At 39.6% G+C, this 19,832-nt stretch overlaps 1 protein-coding gene across 3 annotated transcripts in view; it reads right to left on the reverse strand.

The window, feature by feature from the left end:
• epha6 (eph receptor A6) overlaps window positions 1-19,832 on the reverse strand; it is a gene marked incomplete at its 3' end in the record, with an annotated part of 149,676 nt that overhangs the window by 98,834 nt on the left and 31,010 nt on the right. For all 3 annotated transcript variants that reach the window (XM_084098966.1, XM_084098967.1, XM_084098968.1), the window contains exon 3: window positions 10,977-11,646. In XM_084098966.1, the coding sequence (XP_083955092.1) occupies window positions 10,977-11,646 (670 nt within the window). The remainder of the gene's footprint in view (window positions 1-10,976; window positions 11,647-19,832) is intronic.

Here is a 19,832-nt window from a genome sequence, read left to right on the forward strand (position 1 = left end):
CTTACCTGCTCCTGTTCCCTTCTCGCCTTTCCCATTGTTTCCTGTCTCTCCTCCTACTGTCCTGTCCATTAAAGGTGAAAAACCCCAATGGCATAAAATAATAATAAAAAAGAGCAACCTTTGCAAGACAATATAGAGATCTCCCACGCCACAAAGCCCATTCTCATTTTGGACTTCTTTTTCTCAGGACTTTCCCATGTCTCAGTTGTAAAGGCTCCTAAATAATTTTAGGAGAAACATCTGAGACACTACTGATACTTAAATTAGATATATTTGAAAATCTCAACTAAGTCTCCTAAGCTTAAAAAGGGAAACATCTGAGCAATAAAATATTCCTATAATTGAGTCTTGAAAGAGATTGCAGCAAGACAATAAACAGATGTCCTATGTTTCTTCTACCACATTCTGTTTTTATTCTTTTGCTCTCAAATATTTCTCATGTCTCATTTGTGTCTATTTTTATTTATCCTAAGAAATGTTAGGATAAATATTTGAAATGCTATTGAAACTACTGAGCAATACATTTTTCCTCTGCGATTTTCCCCACATTACCTCTGCCATCATCTAACACTTATTTAAGGCTAACCTTTAGCACTGATAATTTAAGAACACTATTACATGTCATCTTTAGCAAAAAAAAAAAAAATTCTAGTGTCCATATATGAATATTTTTCATCTCATGCTGCAATGTTAAAATTCACACATCTGATTTATTTGTTTTAAATTTTAATTTATTTACATAAAATAATATATAATCTTTATATCTGCCATTTATCAGCTAAGGTTGGGTCACATTTACTGCTGCTTGGCAAAATTTTGCATTTAAAACACTGTCATTTCATAGGAATCCACATGATCAGGAGTTTCGAGTGAGGGGAAAGACATTTTCTAGTGTAGATTTTACACCAAGTTCAAGTTGGTCACATAAATTCGCCACATTGTCCAAAAGAAAGCTGCTTGCTTTAAAAGTTTAAGTATTTGTGAGCAGTGCCTCATGCATTGCTATACTACTGACAGTGGAATATTATTATATTTTTTTTTGTCCAGGAAATTTTGCACAAATTTTGGTAACGTGGCCCTGCACCTTTTGCAGTCATAACAAAAAAATAATTATCGGCTTATCAGTATTGGCCAAAATTGTACAATCATTGCATCCCTACTGTTAAAAAACACATGAGAACATTTTTTTTTTTTTTTTCATGATGGTTATAAGAACATACAATACCAACCTGGAACTTACACAGCTGGATCCCTAAAGATCAAACTTCACCAACAGTTGAGAAGTTTTTTATGAAATCCGGTACATACTCTGAAAGTCTCTCTCTCGATTTCTCAGCTTCTGTCCCTGACTCACACAAACACACAAACACCATGCTGAGCAACTGGTCTCTGATGGGCAGGGGAGAGCTGATTATGGATTCACTTTGCAGCGGGAGCCGCCCTGACGCTGGGGATTTGATTAGGGCTTTGACAGGTGCCAGTGCGATTGCAGCCTTAATCTGAGGAGTGATCTGCTTAGATAATGTGCAAAATGGAAGAAAGAGACAGAGGTGGCAGGAAACGAGGGGAGGCAGGTTATAGAGATGCACTGAACGGCCCCGTGACAGCAGAGCTTTGCTTTTGATGTACTCACTAAGTCTAAATCATATCGCAGACAGCATGCTATCTTGAGAGTGATACTTCATCTGGTGCATCTAACAAATCCTGAGAAAGAGACTGAAAATGAGTGCATCTCACACTACAGAATCTTTAAAGCACTTGAAGAATGGTTGAAATGCTCAGTTACTGTATAATAATGAGGGGAATGTAATGATGCCTCTGACTGCCATTGCCATCTCCTATTCTCTCACATGTACAGAAAACCTCCCCACAGGCTGCGGCAGCATGAACCAGGTCAATCACTGATGTCTCTATCATGGCTGTCCCTTTTCTCATCTACTTTCATCTACTGTCAGAAATGGGGCTTTTCTCAGTCAATCAAAAACAAAGTAGAGATGGGCGGTGTGACCAAAATCTTAGGTACGAGTAATTTTATACCTTGTTAACTGTAATCAATGTCCCACCAGCAAGTGCTGTTTTACGGATTATCACTTTGATGCTGCTTTTTATGCTATATACAGGAGCTGATATCGAGTGGCACCCATTTCAGAAAGAATATGGCCTGTTAGTCCTTATACTTGTTCTCCACCAGTTACAAGAAGAAGAAAAAAAGTAAAGTCTCAAGCTTTGCACATTGGCAAGCAATGTTTAGACTGGAATACAATATGCGAGTGGAATGGAGTGACAGTAATTTTCCTTCCCGTCTGAAATTATTCTTCAATCACTTCGGTTTTTACTCCAGGTTGCCCATTTCCGAGCGAATCTGAAGCCAAAGAAAAAATACACTGCATTTGCTCCTGGCCCCCGGCAAAATCACAGCTCACATACCCTGATATGAATTATACACCGAGAACACAGGCAAGCTGAGTGATCAAATTAAACATCCCAATGGTGTTATACTTAAAGGGCCCCTATTATGCTATTTTAAAGTTTCCTACAACATGTTTACATGCATCAAAGGTAAAAAAAAAACGGTTAAATTTCCTCATAATATACATTTGCACATCATCACATTTTCAATGATTCTCAAACGACTCGTGAGATGAATCAATCTCTCTAAATCCCTCCTTTCCGCGAGCTGCTCTGCTCTGATTGGCCAGACAGCTCAGTCTGTTGTGATTGGCCTACTGTGTACAGCGCGTCGAAAACAAAAACGCCCATTGCCATAACAACGTCAGCTGTCCTGAGGCTTCCTACACTGTAAACTAAACACAGTAACGAACAATGACGTTAATTTTACCATATCAATGCGAGCGCGAGTCCGATGATGAAACATTGGAAGAACTAATTATTCAACCCGAACCTCCATCACAAGGATGACTCGAGCAGGACTCAGTGTTTCTCAGTGATACACTACTCAGTTTGAGGTACATTATGAGATGTTGCAACTGTAATTCCTCACCATCAGCATTAACAAGTGCATGTCCATCAAAAAACCGATTATTTTACTTGTACTAATTTATTTACCGAGTATTTTTCTAATATATTGCGGTGAATACGTGGAAACTGTATCAATAACAGTGCATGTATGCAATGTTTACATTAGCTGAGCTCTAGAGTGAATGATCTGATGTAACAAACGTTGGTAAAACAAATATTTCCTCAAAGTAGTGAGAATGACAGACAATCTGCATTAATAGACACAGTTATAGGTAATCGTGGCCCACAGCTGATTAGCAGAAGTATTTCAGTAAGACAATGATAACGTGAGTTAGCCAGTTAGCAGGAGACCTACACAATATAAAGCTCAAAACTAAGTTATTTGAACACCATCTTTCAAGAGTAAAAACGGTTTGCGAATCCTGCATTGAACTCCGAGATTTGAGAAGCAGTTGTCAGTAAAATAAAGGGAACACAGCAAAAGTTTAGGATTATACTGCTGTGATATTGTGGTAAAGATGAATTTTAACCACTAATTATTCACATGCTCGTCCTTGGTCAGTGGAAAAACAAAACAAAAACTGGCTTTACCTTCACATTATAGAGCACAGCGCCGTCTTCTCGACATGATGCTATCCAGTATCCACAGGAATCAGCTGTTGGTTTGAGGTTCAGGTTTTCCCTGGTGTCTGCGCGCAATAAGTGGGCGGGCAATATACTAATGTTTCGTCTTGACGTCACAACGAAACGGCTTATGACTCGTTTGAAAAACGATTCATTTAATTGACTCCGAGTCGACTCTTACTTTTGAAAGACAATAACTTTATATACAGATTTAAAACTTTGCAGGATGTTTTCATTCACTTAGAGCTATGTTACACACTGCATGAAAGGTCATTTTCCATAAAAAATCCATAATAGGGGCCCTTTAATATTAGCAGTCTTGGAAACACACTTGACTAATCAAGGGTAATAGGGCCAGAGGTACCAGAACTACTATAATCATGATAGAGTTTTTTTTTTTTAAATTATATATGACATAGTTATTTTTCAAAACGTGTTATATATAGCAAACATATTTTTGGATAATCCAATGAAAGACTTACTCACTTAATTACTATTTAATCAATTATTAATTACTTTACAGTTGTGGTCAGAATTATTGGCACCCCTGGTAAAATTATGATCAAAGATGGCTGTAAAAATAAATCTGCATTGTTTATCCTTTCGATCTTTCATTCAAAAATCTAACATTTCATTGTAGTAAAATAACTGAAATCACATTATGAAATTGGTACCCCTAGAATTTTTATGAGTACAATATCTCTGAAATATATTCCCATTTATATTTACATTTTTTTAGCACACCAGGGTGACTAGGATCATGAAATAGTCTAGCTATGACTTCTTGTTTCACAGGAGTATAAATATGAGGAAACACAAAGGCCAAAGTCCCTTAATCATCCATCACAATGAGTAAAACCAAAGAATATAGTTCTGATGTGCAGCAAAAGATTGTTGAGCATCACAAAATAGAAAGTGGCTGTAATAAAATAACTTAAGCATTGGAAATTACCCCATGTCCACGGTTAAATATACAGCTGGATCTTTAATGTTGTGGGCCTATTATTTTGCTGGAGGTCCTGGACATATTGTTCAGATACATGGTATCATGGATTCTTGCAAATACCAACAAATAAAAAATCAAAACCTGACTGCCTCTGCTAGAAATCTTATAATGGGCCGTGGTTGGATCTTCCATCAGGACAACGATCCAAAACAAACATCAAAATCAACACAAAAATGTGTCAATGAGCACAAAATGAAGCTTCTGCCATGGCCGTCCCATTCCCCTGACCTGAACCCTATTGAAAATGAGTGGGGTGAACTGAAGAGAAGAAGCACCAGCATGGAGCTGGGAATCTGGGAATCTGACGGATCTGGAGAGATTCTGTATGAAATAATGGTTTCTGATCTCTTTTCAGGTGTTCTCCAAACTCATCAGGCATTATAAGACAAAACTCAGAGCTTTTATCTTGGCAAAAATATATATTTTTATCTATTTAATAAAAGGGTGCCAATATGTATGGCCACCGTGGTTTGGAGAAAAGCATTTATTTCATAATGTTATTTCATAAGGTTAGATTTTTTGGTGAATCTTTTGAATGAAAGATCAACAATAAAAAATGCAGATTTATTTTTACAACCATCTTTGATCATATTTACCAGGAGTGCCAACAACTCTGACCACAACTGAATTTAATTGACCTTGATGGACCCAAACCAAAATTTAAAATTATGCATAACAAATGAATAAAAAGTCAGGCATCAGTACAAAAACAGTGGCTTTGCAATAGGCTATAATACCACTGTTAAGACCAAAGGCCTCAACACAATAAAAATCTGAGTCACATAAAAATGTGTTGCAAACAGATATGCACACCTGTGACCACACATCAGTTGAATTCTATAATAATGTGACAAGTTGCCATGTTGCTTGGTAAACATTGGCAACATTACACCACATCCATACTGGACACGAGTGGCATGTCAAAATTAATCAGTCCCTTCATAATCAATAAGGCTGCACTGGAAGCACTTGTCCACCATACAGTTTGCAGACAGAGTAAACTTTAGTTTTCTGCTTGGTGACATATTTTTAAAATTAAAAACCACAGATAGATTAGATTACAGATTCCTGCGGTTGAAAATTTTATACATATACATACACTACCATTCAAAAGTTTAGGGTCAGTAAGAAAAGTAACAGGACATGTTTTAAATATTTCTATTTCAAATAAATTATGTTCTTTTGACATCACATCAAAGAATCCTGAGAAAATGTATCATGATTTCCACAAAAATGGCATTACGAAACAAACACCAGACAACTTTTTTACAGATTTTGATTACTCAGACGTTTTACTGGACATTCTCGTTGGAGGGGCCATAGACTGTAAAAAAATATGGACGTAGTGTCCGTGACGTCACCCGTAGGTTTCTGAAGATCATTTTTGAAGCCTAAAGTGGGCGGAGCCGGCCGTCGCCATCTTGGCCTTGCGTCACTCCCGGATAACAGAAAATGGGCAAAGAGGCTGAGAAATCACGCCCAAATAGCTCGACGTGATCGAGTTAGCTCAGGCTAACCATAGCTTAATCTATGGTTAAACCATAGATATATTGCCTATGAAGTTCAAGTAAATGCGCTAGAAAATCCGCGCTCATTCATGGATGTGCATTTATTGCATGGACGGAGAAAGCGCCGACGCCTGCATGATTTCATCTGACGGTACATAAGCATATTATAATCCATCTGTTCCGTGAGAGCAGAACGAACGAGCCTTTATTGACGTTTTTAAATCTGAAAACTCCAAAAAGCAACGAAATTGTCAGACATCCATTAGTGCATGTTCACAGAGGAAAACAACTGAAATACAGCGCTGGTTGTTCTCTCGAACGATACTCGACGACAACGACGGAATCCAAAGCCGTGGGCTTTGTACCCAAGTAATGGGTGTATTAAATTGTATGAAATAATCCCGAAAAAAAGCACAAACACTGCAGAGAAAGCAAGTTCAGCAGCAACATTTGCTGAGGTGAAGTGACGGCTAACAGCAGACAAACGGCTAGCATTGACATCAGCGACAACCCACCTGTCACTCAAGTGGCCACACCCTTAAATGCAGAAATTTAAATATTAATCAACTAAACGGATGAGTTATAAAAAAATGCACCCCCCTCACAGTTGTTATGAAGGGCAAAATTAGATGTATAGACCAAAGCCACATAGAGATCCAGGCTGTAAACATGTTTTTTTCTGCTGTAAAGTTGGTAATTTTAACATGGGGGAGATACAGATTTGACTCACTTCTGCAGCCAGCCCAAACGGCCAGTTAATGAATTGCAGTTTAACTCACTTCCGTGTTGGTTTCAAGAGAGAGAAGGGGAGGTTGCCGCTTGGTTCAAACGCGCGGTCAGACGCAAACGCGGGAAGCGCGCCGGCGCGCTGGTTAAACTCTGCGAGCGCGGCCTCCGCACTGCACTCCCCAGTATTCATCTTGCGAATCTCCGATCTCTTCCTAACAAAATGGACGAACTTCTTCTCCTCACCCGCACTAACAAGGATCTGTGCTTCACTGAAAGCTGGCCATACCGAACAACGCACTACATCTGCCGGGCTTCCAGTTGTTCCGAGCGGATCGCATCGCGGAACTAACGGGGAAAAGCGCGGCGCTACAACAGCTGGCTGAACATATAGCTGAAATGGAACAAAGGTACCCAGACTCTCTTTTAATCATTCTTGGGGATTTTAACAAAGCAAATCTCTCCCGTGAACTGCCAAAATACAGACAGCATGTTACATGTCCTACCAGAGACAGTAATATATTGGACCACTGTTACACCACGATAAAGAATGCGTATCACTCCGTCCCACGGGCAGCTTTGGGGCTCTCTGATCACTGTTTGGTTCATCTTATACCGACCTACAGGCAGAAACTGAAATCAGCTAAACCTGTAATAAGGACTGTAAAAAGATGGACCAACGAAGCAGAGCAGGATCTACAGGCCTGCTTCGATTGCACTGATTGGACTGTTTTTGAAGCTGCAGCCACCGATCTGGATGAGCTCACAGATACTGTAACATCATATATCAGTTTCTGTGAGGATACATGCATTCCTACCAGGACATTCTTATCATTCACTAATGATAAACCATGGTTTACTGGGAAACTCAAACAGCTTTGTCATGCCAAAGAGGATGCTTACAGAAGTGGGGATAAAATCTTGTATAACCAGGCCAGAAACAAACTGACAAAGGAAATCAGAGTTGCTAAAAGAAGCTACTCTGAAAAGCTGAAAAACCTGTTTTCAGCCAACGACCCGGCATCAGTCTGGAGAGGCCTGAGGAACATCACCAACTACAAATCACCATCCCCCCCATCTGTGGAGAATCAACAACTGGCTGACACTCTCAATGCATTCTATTGCAGGTTTGAGAAGCCCAGACTCACACCTCACACCCGCTCTGATGTGCACTTCACACATCCACCATCACCTCCTGCAACCCCTCTCCTCCCCCCTTCTGCCATCCAACCTGAGCTTAAGGTCTGTGTGGAGGACGTGAGCCGAGTCTTCAAAAAACAGAAGACTAGGAAAGCTTCAGGCCCAGATGGCATCTCATCTTCTTGTCTAAAAGCCTGCGCTGACCAAATGGCCCCAGTCTTCACGCAGATCTTCAACAGATCATTGGAGCAGTGTGAAGTTCCCTGCTGCTTCAAACGCTCCACTATCATTCCGGTTCCCAAAAAAACTAAAATCACTGGACTTAATGACTACAGACCTGTCGCTCTCACGTCTGTGGTCATGAAGTCGTTTGAAAGACTGGTGTTGGCCTATCTGAAGGACATCACTGGACCCCTGCTGGATCCCTTTCAGATTGCTTACAGAGCAAACAGGTCTGTGGATGATGCAGTCAACATGGGACTGCACTATATCCTGCAACATCTTGACAGACCTGGGACTTATTTGTGGACTTCAGTTCGGCCTTCAATACCATCATCCCTGATCTTCTCACAGCCAAACTGACTCAGCTCTCCATGCCATCCTCAATCTGTCAGTGGATCTCCAGCTTCCTGAAGGACCGGCAGCAGCTAGTGAGACTGGGGAAACTCACATCCAGGACCCTCACCATCAGCACTGGTGCCCCCCAAGGGTGCGTTCTCTCTCCACTGCTCTTCTCCCTGTACACTAATGACTGCACTTCTAAAGTCCCCTCTGTCAAGCTCCTGAAATTTGCAGACGACACCACTGTCATCGGTCTCATCCAAAATGGTGACGAGTCTGCTTACAGACTGGGGGTTGAACAGCTGGCTGTCTGGTGCAGCTATAACAACCTTGAGCTGAACACGCTCAAAACAGTGGAGATGATCGTGGACTTCAGGAGAAAATCCCCAGCACTCCCCCCTCTCACCATCATGAACAGCACTGTGGAAGCAGTGGAGTCATTCAGGTTCCTGGGCTCTACCATCTCTCAGGACCTGAAGTGGGCAAATCACATTGACTCCATTGTGAAAAAGGCCCAGCAGAGACTGTACTTCCTTCACCAGCTGAAGAAGTTCAATCTGCCACAGGAGCTGCTGATCCAGTTCTACTCAGCCGTCATTGAGTCTGTTTTAAGCACTTCCATCACTGTCTGGTTTGGTTCAGCTACCAAATCGGACATCAGGAGACTACAACGGACAGTCCGGACTGCAGAGAGGATTATTGGTGCCCCCCTGCCAACCCTCCAGGACCTGTACTCTTCCAGAGTGAGGAAGAGAGCAGGTAAAATCATCACAGACTCCACTCACCCTGGACACCCCCTGTTTGAACTGTTACCGTCAGGACGGCGACACAGATCACTGGCCACAAGAACATCCAGGCACAGGAACAGTTTATTTCCACAGGCCATTTCCCTTCTGAACACTTAACATGCCCCCCAAGGCATATGCCTGTAAGTGCAATACTCCCAATGTCTAGTGCAATATTCTCTAACTCAGGTGATATTTATATCTATATTATTCATACTACTTAAAATACTGTAAATATGTTCATAATCTGTAACATGCGCTAGACTCCCACTGTCTAGTGTAATATTCTCTAACTCAGGTGATATTTATATTTATATTATTCATACTACTCAAAATACTGTAAATATGTTCATAATCTGTAAATGTTTATTCGGACTAAACCCAACTGTGACCCTACTTTTTTACTTTTATACTATTTTTATTTATTTTTTATATATTTTATTCTTAGAATTTGTATTACTATGTTTCTTGTTGTATTTGTATTTGTATATGTGCACTGGAAGCTTCAGTACCAAGAAAAATTCCTTGTGGGTGGGTTATGCGCGTGCCATACGAGGATGGGAAGTTCGAATCATTTTACTGACTCTCTTGTTCGATCTCGTTCAGCAAAATGAAAGAAGCTTTTTTCGAGCCATTTCGTTCATCTAAGGGGGTTTATGTTATACTTTTAACACATCCACCTACGGAATCTTGATTATATTCTGAATTAAGAAATCATTATAATGCAGTCAAAAATAATTTACAACGAACATAAATAATTACTTTACCTTCAGAGTATTTCATTCATCTGTCACGTGACACGCAATGAATGGATCGTTCATGAACGACAGCTACAAGTCACAAGTGCACTAGGCTACTTGCTTTATGCAAGCACTATATAGGATAAATCACTATACAGGATTTACCCTATTATACTTTATCGACCCGAATTGATAGGTCAAACAGCAAACATCCACCAATAAATAGTCTGTAAACAAAGGCTGTCTTTGAGTTCACATGAACAACGGTTAAATTCGTCGGGCTACAGAAGAATACCATAATTCCTCCGTTCAATTAGGCCTAAACCATCGAGAGTCACGCAGACCTATAACAACCCAGCCACAACACATTTTGGGAATAATATGCCTTACCTCAACACAGAATGGATTTCAAGGACTTCGCGCGCAGATCAATGGCCATCGTTTAATTTTTTTTCGACGAATCTGTGAGTTAACATGAGTGGAATTTGCACCGCAGCGCCACCACACCTTGATGCTCATGACAAGAATAGCATAGTTATCTTTATTGAAGTGAATTGCCGGTAGGTTTAAATCGCCGTCCTGCATGAATGAATGATATTTTTGCTATTTTACACATAATAATCCACGATGATCACATTACACAAAACTGAAATTGCACGTCAAAATAACACATTGTCAATATTTTTTGAGACCCCCCAAAATTTCACAAATCACGTTTTCAGGGGAGCCCATGTCTTATTAAGGGGAGCCGAGCTCCCCCTAGCTCCCCCGTAGTTCGCACCCTGACGACCCCAACCTTTTGAATGTAGGGTATATATACAGTACATATTTGTATACATACATTACTGGCTAACCCTGTAGCGGATAGAAAGAGATTTAGAAAGCAGGATTTAGTGTTAGGACTTACCAAGACAGAGACCGTCACTTTCCTCATAGCCAATGCTGCAGACACAACGGCCCAGCGGCACCAGCCAATCACCATCAGCGCCACAGTACAGCTTGGGTGTGTCACGTTCTTCTGCATTCTCAACACATGCCCCCCTGACCTCCACCAATGAAGAGGAATCCACCCGCGGGACAGTGTCGGGAAAGGCGGCAAGGTTTCTCAGGGTAGACGGACATTTTTTGTAATAAACTCTCACAGACACCAGGGCGATACATGCGCCCACATCCTGGAAGGCCAAGTAGAAACCCTTACGAGATATTGGTCCTACTTCCCGCACTTCGGTATTCAGCCTCAGAACACGATCGCCCAGATCTGTCTGTGTGAAACTCTCATCGGCGGCGATAGTATCGATTTTAGCATACTCGTTAGGATGAAAATGAGCATTGGCACCATGTGGCTCATCTGTCTCAAAGTAGTGGAGGTTAAAAGTCTCCTTACAGGTGCCAGAGACCCAGGGGATGCTGTTGCAGTCCCGCAGAGTGAAGCGAAGCTCTACATAGATCTTCTGTGCAGCCTGACGGGGTATCCAGTTTGTACGGAGCCAGTTGTTCTGGTTGGGTTCCATTACGTGGCACACCTGGAAGGTGTGGATGGGCCGGTTAAGCTCATCCATCTCCGTGATGGCGTCCCACTGTGGAGAGCAAAGGACAAAGGAATGAGAAGATAGATAGTGGGATAATTGGAGAAAGCAACAGAAAGTAGTGAATGCTCAGGAAGGCTACTCTGCTTATTGAGATCTCTCTCCCAGAGAAATCACCTTGAAGTTAGCGTCATAAAATTATTTTATATTAAAATAAAAATGTATTAAAGATATTTAGTCAATATCCAGTGGACTTTGAATAAAATGTAGTGTCCCATTTTTTGCCAACCATATAAATGCTATTATTATTGTATGCATTCACTGTGTTACTTAAAGCTGCAGTCCGTAGTTTTTCCTCTTTGTCGCCATCTCTGTTCGAAATCTGCAATTGCAGTTTGCGGAATTATCAACTTCACAGATTATCACAGATTCTACTTTTTGGAAGTATGACCAACATAAGAATTTTCACCGGAAAATGTAATCTGAACAAGTAAGTAACAGCCACTTTTGTTCTGACCAACTAAGGGAAAAAAAGCATTGCAGTAAATCGCACTGATTAAATCTAACGATTGCTTATCACGTCAAACCGTGCAAATTATACTTTGTTCTCAAATTGTAAACGTTAACAACATCAGCATTGCGTGACTGCATTTAATGTGTATTAGAGCTACCTGTAGTTCGTTTCCATTTCTGTGCAGTCTAATTTCTAATTGTCATACCAACAAATTAATGTTCCTTAGAACTGGTACTCTTTGAAATACAAACACACATATCTGTAATCAGATGCATTTATCCTTGTTTTCACATGGGCCCGGTTGCAGTCTCTTTTTTACGAAGTCCGAAGTCTTTCGCATTTTACAATGGGTGAATCTCCAGTTGTCATTGGTTATTGTCGTTTGAACCTTTCTGGATCCGCCATCAAATTGATACGTTTAATTATATAAAGTGCTGTGAGAAAAGGCTACAAATCTCCACCTCCAACATCCTCACACGCAATATAGCCTAAAAGTCAAGAAACCTTCTTTATGTGTACAGATGTGACGTAAAGAAGCAAAGACGTGCTTGAATTTCACATGGAAATCCACCAGTACCACTGGAATTAAAAACATTATTACAAGCTTACCGTTTTGAATTGAGCTAAGGCAAGCAGATAGTTTTGAACACTGGCTGGTTATGTACTTGTTAAAAAAAAATATTTTGGATACTTTTTAACCCAAAAAGTTACAGACTGGAGCTTTACATAGCTTGCTGATAATTCTGGAATGTCAGTCAAATAAATTCTGATTTCCCTATGTGTAAAATACAGGCTATTCAAAATGCATCAAATGGTTATTTATATATGTATGTATGCTCCTGAATGTTTCTCTGTCCGCGTGATCTTCACGTGATGTGCGAGCTACTCTCTGTACAAAAGGTTTGTACAGTTCCCGCAGCCCAGCCAATCAGCACACTATACAGCTCTACACTGTGCTGGCTGTGCAGCAGCACTGCGTTCTAAAGCAGCACATCATATTTTTCAAAGGCATGACATTTTGTAGTCATTTTGAATGCACACACATAAAAATATACATTTTACTGTTTCAAATGATAGAATATTAAACGATAGAGTATTAAGTTATTTCCCCTGCTGAGGAACAAATCCAAGTGATGGCACTGGTGAATCGCGCTTTAACGACATACAGTATTATCAGTTCACTTCTGGCACTGCTAACTTGACATCGCAGCCTGTTCATTATTAAAGGGGTGGTATAATGGCCTTTTCACAAGATGCAAAATAAGTCTTTGATGTCCCCAGAGTGTGTATGTGAATAATATACCCCACAGATATTTTTATATAGCATGTTAAAATTGAAATTTTTTGAGGGTGATCAAAAACGCACCGTTTTGTGTCTGTTCCTTTAAATGCAAATGAGCTGCTGCTCCCAGCACAGGGGGCGGAGCTTCAACAGCTTGTGTCCTTTTACCTCACACAGACATGCACTGAAAATGTCAAAAACGTTTAACCTTTTATGTTCAAACTGGATTCAGAAGATGGAGAGACGAAGTGAAGAAGTGACAACATGTAGAAGCAACAGGATGTTTCTGAATGGTTAGTTGATGAATTTATGTAGCTCATGTGTAGTTATCTTCTAGTCATTGATTAGCATATTCTGTCTTGATAATCTTTAAATCATGTTCCGGGGGCGGGGTTTATGTAAATTGTATGGTTCTCACTAACCAGGAAGGAATGTTGTGTAGTCCCTACCAGCCGTTTGTTGTAGTCCTTAAAAAGTGATTTTTTTTACAAGCAAATATCTCCCTTTGCTTTGAACTTTGAGCGTTGTAACTTTGCAGATGTTGTTTATGCTCAAACAGCAATAATACACACTAACTAAAGTTAGAAAAGTGAAATCATAATCAACCACCCCATTAATAAAACACAGTCAACCAAACAGATAAAAAGTTATTCTGCTTAATTGAATTCGTCTGTTGTACAATATAAAGGCTGTGCCGTCAGTAACGTGTTATTCCAAACTCATTTCCCTTGATGTGAGGATGCTGATTTAGCCTATACGTGTATATTGGGACTCGACTGAAGTACGAAGCCTTATTTACATTAATATAGTTAGCATCCAACATAGCCTGCAAATATGGAAACGTTGGACCGAGATGCGTGAACCCAACGTCTGTACAGTTTCAGTTTCGATTCAAATAAATTCGTTTAGGCTTGGCGTTTAAAATAGCTTCCTTTTGCGGGAAGCTGCCGCAGCATTAGAACATGGAAACAACCAGCCTGACCATGTTAGTTATGATGTTAGACTCAGACTAGACCATAATCGACGATGAGGTTCATTCATGTATTAGGCTGTTTTGGAAATTCAACTATTTGGGTGTACAAAGGTCTTAGTAACACAGTTTTTACAACAATTATAGCCAGACATTAATACCCACTAGCTTTAACCGAGGCGGACCTCGGCCAATGTTTCATATTCGCGTCGTGCCTAACAACGCCCTTCAGCCGTGACTTATTCAGATACAGCACTAGCCTGTATCTGTCCGCTGTTTAACTGTTACGTGTCTTTTGGTTATTTTAAGTTTGTGTACAAAAAGAATCACAATGCTGATTTTCATTTCCAGTAACAACTTCTGGATGAGATCGAGAAAGCGAGTGTACCTGCATTTACAGTAGGCTAGATATAGCATTTTCCTTCAGGTCAGTCCTATATTCATAATAAAAAATCCGTTTGAATGTCCGGTGTGATATCTTGTACTTTTAACAGTTAATAGGGGTTGTCCGTGCCTATAGTCATGTCAGTTGCGTCTTTCTTCTCCGTGATCACAAGTTTGAGTCATTTCAAAAGTCTTCTCTACTGACTGACTGACTCACTCATTAAGACAGTCTTTGTCTCCATCTAATGGAGAAATAATGTAACTTCTTCTGTTGCTTTATGGTCAGGGACTTTTTTTTTTCTCCAGTGGAAGGAATTGGCTTTTAGTGATTCATTTTACTTCATGAAAGTTGCATAGATACATATGTTTCGGGATTAATATTTGTATTGCGTGGTAACCGTTTTATAAAAGCAATAAGGTACTCTAGGCTAGTGCTGTATCTGAATAAGTCACGGCTGAAGGGCGTTGTTAGGCACGACGTGAATATGAAACATTGGCCAAGGTCCTCGGTTAAAGCTAGCGGGTATTAATGTCTGGCTATAATTGTTGTAGAAATTGTGTTACTAAGACTTCTGTACACCCACATAGTTGAATTTCCAAAACAGCCTAATACATGAATGAACCCCATCGTCGATTATGGTCTAGTCTGAGTCTAACATCATAACTAGGTTATGAATTCTAGCTTTACAGAAGGCGTGTCTCAGCGCAGTTACTAGAATAAGCCACACCCACTCATTAACATAGAATTTGCATGCAGGTTGTCTTTGAAAATGAAAACGAAAATGAAAACTGTAAAATAAAAGAGGAATTAAAATGAAAACGAAAATTTACATTTGTATTTGAATTGTGTCACTATTATTGCGTGAGCGTTACTAAAGAGCATTGTAAAAACTGTATTTGCAGTTTCTTTTTCACGTTTGGCTTTTCATTTTAATATTGGCAGTCTTGCCTCGAGACTGTAGTGAAAATGAAATGTGAAATCACCAATTGCATTTTATTTTTCAATTTGACAGGGATAATGCTGTGAAAATGAAATCATTTAACTTCATTCTCAATTTTGTCACATTTTTTGCGTACAGTTTTCTGTAATGAAATCGTTAATCTGGTTTTAATTTTAATTTTAATCATTTTATTTATTTATTTAAATTTGGCAGAAAATGCCTTCCATAGTTAAGAGGCTAAAAGCAGGTTTAAAACTTGCCCCATTGAAGTCAACAGGGTGCAAATTTTAAAAAGAGGATAACATGGTGTAGGCAACACCGATTTTTGTCGTTGTTCTCTGTACTGACAGCACTCCAAATTTAAAATAAAAAATCTCTATGTTCTGACCTTTTTATTTTCCAACCATTCACTCTCTTTTCTCTCATCCAGTCTTTTTCTTCACTTTTTACACTTTACTCTTTTATTTACTATTCATTTACTACAAATCTCTATCCTCCAATCATCTATTTCCTCTTCTATGTCTTTTTATTACCTATCTCCCTAATCTTTCTCCCTCTGATAATTAATTAGGAAGGACGCACTTCATTAGCACTAAAGCCTTTACTTATTCACTTTCATTATTGCAGTGATAAGCTAAGCCTTCCCTAATAGCCTCTCAATCAGAAACTTGCTGTGTCATAGCTCTGATGTGTGCCGATAGATCCTCACAATAGACCTCTGTTTGCAACAATAACGTTTGATTGAAAAAAACGTCTGTAGAGTTACATTTCACAACACAGCAGGTCAAGTCAAAGTTTACTTTATAATGTATGTCATTTGCATAGCTTAAACAGAATATACTACTAAGCATTAAAATGCTTGTGGCAAGGCCCAGGTCCCAGACCCACAGACATAAGATATGTAAAACAAACAAACAAATAAATAAATAATGTACAGTAAATAGTGTAAATATTTATTTACTGTCACACATAGAAGTGGTCACAAGGGATAAATCTACTGTACACTGTAGACATATGCTATACAGGTATGCTTTCTTTCTTAAAATATAATTATTTTGGTTACGTCCTCCAAACTAAATTCCAATGTTTTATATTTCTTGCACTTAAAATTCCAATTTGATATTCCTTGTTACATCTGACAGATGAATTGAGAAAATGAAACACCCATAAATGTCTTGATGGTCATTAAATGGTACTTTGAAAATTTATTAATATTAGCTGTTATGTTTATATATCTTTTTAAGTTGTTTTTTGTTCCAAACATTATCAACATCATACAGTATGTGAGAAACTGCAGATGTCATATGACCCATTGTGACTTTGTACTTTACATTTCTGTTCAGGCAACTTTAACGCAAGGAATATGTTCCATTTACAGATACCAGCCAACTGGCAAGTAACTGATTTATTTACTCACCACAGCCAATTGTTGCTCACATTTGACACTTGTTGAGTGTTCATTTTGGACCCTGTAAGTAATTATTATCTATTGTGCCCTTATTTTTTTTCAGTAAATGTTGGAGCAGAGGAATTCTTAGTTTATCCCGATTCTAGTAGAAGCTATTAATAACAGATATACTGTAATACAAACGAGGGCTCGACATTAAGCCTTTTCATGTGTCTGTCATTTACTTGTCTGAGTAAAAAAGTTGCCTGTCCGGATTTTTATTTCTTTTTCTTTTTTTGTGTGTTGTCCGGAATGTTTTTGTTTGTGTGTGTGTTGTAAATATAATTTATTCTGAAGCAATATTCTCATCAGTGTTCAATCAGCTTTGATATATTTAAATCTGCATATTGTAATATCTGCACCTTTAAGGTGAGACACTACAGGTGAATAGGGTAACAATTCTAAATAATAAATATCACCATGAAACTTCCTCAGTTGATTACTTACACAAGTATATATATATAAAAAAAAATGTATTACAAGTTTTTTACAAGAAATTTGTATGTTCAATTTTGCATATATTTTCGGTAGATAGATCTGAACATATGATAAAGCCAGGTGCAAAATTCTTTTTTCATTTTGTTTACACACAAAAAAAAAAAAAAAAAAAAAAAAAAATCAGAGGGATTTCAGGATATATGCTTTCATTACCTAGGAAATCAAAATATACTGTCCATAGCCTTAAAAAAAAAGATTTTCCAACAAATCCCTCTGAAAAAAAACAAATCCCTCTGAAAATATCTTCAGAATACTGCTAAGTGTATAACTGGAAAGTTTGGTGTACATACTGTAGGTGCTACATAGGCTGAGATGTTTACTGGAGAATGAAAAAAAAACTCATTTTGAGAAAACGGCATTTAAAGATTTAAATAGCTCTAAATGAGATTTCGTCATTAGCTTTAAATCCCTCTTTGGACATTCACGATTGGTTACTGATAAAAAGGAAATGCCCATATTTGGGTTACATAGCGTTGTGCAGGAGACTCAGAGCTTTACAATGATACCAGTCATGACAGACTCCAGTAAACAGACGGAACTCGGCGTGTCGCGTTGGAATGCTAACTTCTTGGTAAATTCAGGAGAAATGTACTGCCGCAAGTAAACAAAATGTAATAAAATAAACATCTTAATGTATATTTTCAACGTTTTCTTTATAGCAGCTTGAAAGAACACATATTGAAGGAGTAAACTAGCCCAACATCTCAAAACTGACCACTGCATGAAAGATCGATGTTTTTGCCTGCCGTGTCTCGCTTTAAAGGGAAACACTTTATTTAAATACTGTAAAAGCCTATTCACACCAAGCCTGCATTTTCTGAACCAAAGAAACCCACATACAAACAGAAAATACTACACCACAATGATTTATGGTCTTTAATTTTTCAGATGTCAAACAATTGTTTAGGTGTACACATTTGTGACAGTAATGTGTGACAATTGAGTGGTGCAGAAAACAAATAATTTCCCACTGGTTCCCTCAAGATTTTTCTTTTGGTCTTTGTAATGGGGTTTTTACATTTATGAGTAAAATAAGGTCTGTGGTAACCATAACTTGCTAACAAGCTGTTATGTGTTTTTTTTCTTTTCTTTTCTTTTTTTACGTATATTTTTAATAAGTAACCAAATAAGAACGTTTGGGGTGTAATTGTGCAGTCGTCTCAGGTTACCCATGTAACCATGGTTCCCTGAGAAGGGAACGAGACGATGTGTCGAAATGACGACACTTTGGGGAATCCCTTCAGCGTCACCACTCCTGAAGTCACATGTGCAACTTAGTCCAATCCTGATTGGTGCAACGTCATCCCGTGACACATGCCGGCGGAATGCGGAATGCGGAATGCGGAATGCGGAAGCTATAAAGGAGCTGGCGTCAGAGCTGCTGTCAGCCTTCTGATCGGCTGAAGCAAGCCGCTCTCAGGTGTGCGGGAAGCATGGCAGAAGGACGCATCATTTCGTTCCCTTCTCAGGGAACCATGGTTACATGGGTAACCTGAGATGTTCCCTTTCGAGGGAACTCGCGCTGCATCGAAATGACGACACTTTGGGGAACGATATGCCCACTTCGCCATGCTGACGAAAGTCTGTCCCGTTGTGAAATGAGGCACAACTCAGGACATGATTGCTTGAAACCCCGGGGTCGCCGGAAGGTCCAAACTGTAGAATCTAACAAAGGTGTGTGGTGAGGACCACCCAGCCGCATCACATACATCTTGGAGTGATGCCCCCGACCACAGTGCCTTTGAAGAAGCCATGCTTCGGGTGGAATGAGCTCTAACTGACAGAGGTGAGGACAGCCCGCCCACCTCATAAGCCATAGAGATAGCTTCAACGATCCACCTGCTTATGGTCTGTTTAGTAGCCGGGCATCCCTTTTTAGGAGGCCAGAAGCATACCAAAAGCTGGTCAGATTTTCTCCACTGGGATGTCTTCCTAACATACATCTCAAGGGCCCTGACCGGGCAAAGCTCAAAGGATGCCAAGGATAACCCTTCTAATACTATGGCTAGATCCCGTGTGGGGACTCTAACCTGAGCCGGAGGCCTCCATCCGAGTACCACGAAGGAAACGAGTAATGAGATGATGCCTTCCCAGTGAGCTGCCATCCAGAGGGACATGGAAAGCAGCCACTGCTGCCACAAACACCTTAAGTGTAGAAGGGGAAAGGCCGGCCGAGAAACGACCCTGAATGAGCTCCAGCA

This window comes from Abramis brama (genome assembly GCF_963993115.1).
Source record: "Abramis brama genome assembly, chromosome: 2".
Classification (NCBI taxonomy): domain Eukaryota; kingdom Metazoa; phylum Chordata; class Actinopteri; order Cypriniformes; family Leuciscidae; genus Abramis; species Abramis brama.